Source organism: Oxyura jamaicensis, chromosome Z, assembly GCF_011077185.1.
Source record: "Oxyura jamaicensis isolate SHBP4307 breed ruddy duck chromosome Z, BPBGC_Ojam_1.0, whole genome shotgun sequence".
In the NCBI taxonomy this organism is placed as follows: Eukaryota; Metazoa; Chordata; class Aves; order Anseriformes; family Anatidae; genus Oxyura; species Oxyura jamaicensis.
In genome coordinates this window covers 48,169,377-48,175,282 of record NC_048926.1, presented here as the reverse complement: position 1 = coordinate 48,175,282, position 5,906 = coordinate 48,169,377, and the positions used below count along the sequence as shown (strand labels likewise).

Genomic DNA, 5,906 nt, shown 5'->3' with positions numbered 1-5,906 from the left:
GAAAGGAAAGGAAAGGAAAGGAAAGGAAAGGAAAGGAAAGGAAAGGAAAGGAAATCAAGACAAGGCAACATTTGGAGATCAGTGCACAGTACTAGTTTGACTTCTGAGAGCTCTAGATACTTGGACAACTCCTGCTTTCAGTTTGGTTTGCAGTAAGTTGCTCTGTTATTTCACTGGATTTCATGGTGAATTATAAAGTCGAAGGAAGATGCACATGCCATAGGCTTGCATCTTTTTCCAGCAATATTAACTAATCTACTGGGTAATTTTTTTTTTTCCCTACACACTCTTCCTTTGTGACCATTACTCATGCCCCGCCTTTATTCCTTCCCTCCTTTTCCAGCTCCAAGGCCAGCTGCAACCCCTGGGACAGCTTCACAGGTTGTCTGGGTGCCCCAGTAAGGGTGTTTGAGTCTCAGCCCCCATCTGCCTGCAGCTGCAGCAGGAGGCATTTGGCTGTTGAGCCTTGCCCATCAGCCTGACAAACACCCTTGGCACCACTGGACCCACAGTCTGCCCCGGCAGGGAGAGCTGGGGACCAAACACAGTCATGCTGTAGCCTTGCACCACACCATGCTGTGCAGTGCTGGGACGGCACTGGGAAATGGGTAATACTGAGTATGAAGGGGCTCTTTTCCCTCAAAGTCTGGATCATTTTACCTCTGGTGTTGGTTTTCTTCACTGTGATTGTAAGGAACCAGACGGTACTTTAATATATATATATATATATATATATACACTCTGCATGATTTAAAGGGTGTTTGTGCTCACTACACTTAAAGCTAGAGTTATAATTGCTGACTATGTGCCCTGTATTCAGCACAGCCACAGCCTTTTTCTTCTCTCTCTCTCTCTCTCAAAAGTGCAACATCCTTGTGCAGACCTAGATGCACCCACCCACGCTGCCTGCATTTCATTCCTTGTCTCTCAGCCAGATGCCACCCTCACTCTGCTCTGTGCAGATGAGGGATATATTCTGTATCGTGCTACCTGGAATTTCCCACTTTTGGTATCAGAGACAAAAGGTCACACAGAGTTTCAGAAGACTTTGCTAATAAGCCACAGCTAACCATTTATGATATAAATCATTCACGAACTGTACTCACGTGCAGTACACTCAGAGCAAGTGAGTACATTCCACAGCAAGCAGTGAACAGATTAACGAGTTCCTCTGTGCTGCACAAACACAGCAAGAACCAGGACGGGACGGAGATTGCCAGAAATGCTCAAACTAGTGCATCAGAACTAAAAGCGTTCAAGTATTGCCACCTTCTGGCAGGGTCATGTCATAAAGCTGCTTAACCACAAAACAAGGCTCTCCAGGCGCTTCTCAGATGCTCACCTTATCAAACCTGCACTTCTGACTGCAGTCATTCCAGAAATAAAATGCATGGATACTCTCCATTCTCTGCTTAAAATTCCCTGCTTTTCACAGTGTTTGAATTAGGTGAAAATTGGTGCAGGATTGGTGCAGGATTTTATTATTATTATTATTATTATTATTATTATTATTATTATTATTATTATTATTATGGTGCAGTTTGGGCTGGTCTGTATGGGAAAAGGTGAATGGACTCCCATTCTCAAAAATAAACATGCATTTGTAGATTTGAGTCTTAAATTACAAAACTGTAAACACGCTGTATTTTCCTTTAAGGAAAAGCTGGCTTTACATGTTCTCACCTGCTTCTTCTTCCCTGAGTTCCTCACACGAGCTCCCCTGCCTCCATGCTGCAGTTTGCTACCCCTTAGCTCTGCTCTGACAATTACTTGTGGGGCTACACTGCCAAATGATATTTCTGATATGAATCAATCTAAAATTAATAACAATAACAATGACAATAATAATAATCAAATCCATACACAAAAAAGACAAAGGCCTCTTCATACCAGTGGCTGTTTATAGCATGTTCCTACAAATGGGAATTTGGAAGTACCTGCTTGAGGAGTTGTCTATCTTTTAGCCTTTATTATTTATTATTCAGTCTCAAATTCAGTCACATCCAGCCTTTGCTTTCCTGGAGACCTGTCCTTGCAGCATAAGCTAAATGAGAGAGTTAAGATCTCTCTTTTATTTCAGAATATATAAAAGACTGGCCTGCATATTTGAGGGAGGCTCCATGTGGATTAATGTGACTAAACCCTGCACAGCTGATACCCATAGTGCAGAAATCCTTGGATAGCTTATGTGATGCACTGGCTCCCAGCACCTCTAACTTCCCAGATGCAGCACAGTGTCATGGAAATGCAGTGTCTTGGAAAGGCTTAGGTATAATAACAACATACATATTTTGAGGGATTTTCCTGCTAGTCCTGAATAGTTCCAAAAGCAGCCTCAGGCCTTAGTGGGTTTATCTGTCCTGTTAGGTACCATTCAGTGTCAATAAGGGCATCTCAGTCTTCTACAACAACCACAGCAATTCAGTAAATACACAAGCTCTGCACATCATCAGCATTTTTCAGAAAGCATTTTAAATTTGAAGGATTCTTGTTAAAACAGCAGATTTTCTAAAACAATGTCTTTAATCTCAGTTTAAAAACCTAATCCAGTTATTTCAAAATACTTCATATCCTCATTGTAAACTTTTGTTACAGAACAGTGAAACTAAAAACAATCAAGCAACACCAAAAGAGACATTCACTCAGAAGAGAAGGGAAGAACTATTCCTCCAGTTTTCTAATACTAGATAACATTTTTAAAAAAACATATATACATATATATTGCAGGGAAATAGAGTGCTGTCACTCAGTGGCTGTGCAATTGTTTTGATTTGTGCAACTGATTTATGACTGATATCCCCATGAATGTACTAATTGCACATGTAAAACTGACAGTTTCTCTGCAATAGGGATAATGCTAACTAACAACTATATATAACTACGGGCAACATCTACGCAAGCTGTTCAGGTAGAAAAATTGTTTTCTAAAAGTAATAATAAAAAAAATATCTGGAGTATAAGTCATGTTTGACTCACATTTGAAACATGGCCTATTGCACTCAGTATCTTTTAGTAGCATGTGCTTTCTGAAGTGTCTGGCACAGGATTCCCCAAAACTAAACTACCAAAATCACTAGGCTTTTTTTTTTTTTTTTTTTTTTTTTAAATACACCATAAAATGAGTATAAAGAAACAAATAGTTTTACAGTAAATCCCACATTTTTATAGTCATATTTTATGCATTTTTTCACACTTTCTCATTGTAATTACCCACACAATTTCTTTCCTAGAGAAAAAAAAATTACTGCATCTCTAAGAATATCCTGTTCAAGCAATTAAAAACATATGCTCTAAACAGCTGTATGCAACAAGTATATCTAACTCTAAATCTTATTTTTCATATTCTTCTAAAATCTCTAAAATCTCTAGTAGAATCCTGAGCTACACATAAGTGCCTGTAATGTGCCTGCTTGTGGGGAAAACACATGCAGAAATTTTGATTTCTAGAATATTTAAAATGAGATTGGACCAAAAACACATGGTAAAAAATGGGAATAGAGATTGGTTACATAATTTGCAGTTATCATTGCTATACTTACACAGTACTGGAAACCCTGCTTGGGCCATTACAAAAAAAAAAAAAAAAAAAAAAAAAAAAAAGGTAAGAAAAAAACCTTTTCCTGAGATGCTCAATAGCAATAATAAAAGGATAAATAATAACATTTAGGAGAGGATGAAAGTACACTGGATATCCTTAAGCCTATTTTAAAATATTTGATCTGTGAGTGAAACTTAGCTTCAGAGGTTATGAGCTGTGGTGAATTCTCACAAATGCTTTTCAAGAAAGGTTTGAAAAAAGAAATGGTTGCCACTCAACAAAATACAAGAAGCTTTGGTATATCCAAAGAGGTACATGGAAAAGATATCTCTAGAGAAGGCTCAGACCACACAAAGGAAAAAGTTTCTGCTCCTTCACCTTTCAATGTACAGTTGCCTTTTCAGGAGCCACACTTATGGACTTCAGGCTAAAACCCAGAGTCATTGTCTAAGGTGCTGATACACTTTGTCCCAAGGTGAGAGCAAGTCCCTGAGTTCCCAGGTTCCACCAGGAAAAAAAAAAAACACCCTGATGGACAGCTGGCTTCTACATGAGGTGAGGAAAGAGAGGAGTTGGTAACACTTAAAGGTTAAGAGCTGATGATTCCTCTTTCCACGTGTTAGAAATTCTCATCTCCCAGTTTCTTGCTGCTTGCATTACTACTGAGAACACAATTTGGTTATAAAGCAGCTTGGGGGTAAAATCAAACACACTGTCAGTCAAAATGACTGGCACTTTCACTGCGAATTTCCTTCACTGTGAAAAGTGTTTATGCTATTCTTCCTCGGGTAGGGGGAAAGCTGGAACAATACTTGGTTTATTTAAGAGCTAAGAAAATTATTTACAAGAATTTAAATCCCCATCTGAACTCAAATACAATACAGGAAGAGGGCTGAAAGACTTTAAATACTTTTACATGACAGAAAAATATAAAGCCTATAAAGCTGTAAATAAAATGAAATGGAAGGCAGCAAAAGTCTAAGCATCTGCACTTACATTTGAACACTTTGTATTCCCAATGTTTTCAACTTTATTTTGGAGCTTGCTATTCTGCAAGCAAGAAAGAAAAGGCAAACCTACACACAGGGCTTAGCTCTGAGCTTTATATGGTGAAAGTGGAAGTACAAAAATCCAAGTCACTTGGTTTTGGAAACTGAACTGCTTCTTAGAAGATGTTTGCTGAAGGCAAGGCAGCTGCTGTTCTTCATGTTGTTACTGGGAAATGTCATAATAGTAGTTACGTAATCTCAGCTCAACCGCAATGAATCCTGGTCGGTCATCCACACTGTGAAAAGATGACAAATATCACCGCATGGGAAGGAGAAAGCTGAAAAGGTACATTGGCCTTGCAAAACCTTGGACTTGATCTCAGTGACAGATCCTATAAGCTGCTCACACTACTTTAAGGCTACCAAAATGTTGCTACCAAATGATAACCAAGTGGCAAATGGCAATACAGAGCATCCTGTCAGTGAATTAATCGTCATGCCTGCTACTTTCTGTTGATGAAGGTGTTACAAGAAATATATAGTAAATCAGCTCTATTTAATTTTCTACTTTGTTTACCTTGGTAGTAATCTAGAGAAAAAAGAAAATTTACAGGGCATTATCTGCCTTACAATGGGTACTACAGTCATACAGAGCAGCTTAGCACTACTGAGAGAAGCCTAGGCATACACTACATGGCCATACTGTTTTCATTTCCTCTTTATCTGCATCTTTCTTGATTTGGGAGAATATAATTAAAGTGACAAGACCTGACAATAATATATTACATATTGAGATAGTTACACTGCATGACCTGAGCATTCTTATTATTGTTTTTTGTTTGTTTTTTTTTTTTTTTTTTTCCTTTTTTTCCTTTTCCTTTCCGATATTAAGGATATTTCAGTACAAATAAAAATCAATACCCTTGATAATATGCTTACTAATCACAATGAAAATGATACAGATTTACTCTAAAACTGCTACAGCATTATTTGAGACAAACAGAAATTATTTTATGCTCCATGTTCTTTCTAGAGTACCAGGTGTAATAAAACTACTGAAGAAGCAAGGCACCTACAGGTAAAGTACCACACCTCCTGAAATGGAACCCAGAGACCTTTGCTGAAAATATTCTCCACGTATTATCCAGATGGTGAATTGGAAAAGTAAGTGACAATGGACTTTGGATGCTTTTTTGAACCCTTCCTACAGCTAAAGGTAGCTTCCACAAAATAGTTTAAAATGAAAATTGCAAAACATATTAAATGAAATTTTGCAATATACTGAATTTCTAAAAAAAAATGAGTATTAGGTGGGCTTTCTCTTCCTTCCTTCCTTCCTCCCTTCCTGCCTCCCTCCCTCCCTCCTTCCCTCTCTCCCT

At 38.1% G+C, this 5,906-nt stretch overlaps 1 protein-coding gene across 3 annotated transcripts in view; it reads right to left on the bottom strand.

Annotated features, from left to right (window-relative positions):
- Nucleotides 1-3,694: 3,694 nt before the first annotated feature.
- Nucleotides 3,695-5,906, bottom strand: part of SYK (spleen associated tyrosine kinase) — a 59,448-nt gene continuing 57,236 nt past the window's right edge. For all 3 annotated transcript variants that reach the window (XM_035310648.1, XM_035310647.1, XM_035310649.1), the window contains one exon: nucleotides 3,695-4,823. In XM_035310648.1, coding sequence (XP_035166539.1) covers nucleotides 4,751-4,823 — 73 coding nt within the window. In that variant the 3' untranslated portion in view covers nucleotides 3,695-4,750. The remainder of the gene's footprint in view (nucleotides 4,824-5,906) is intronic.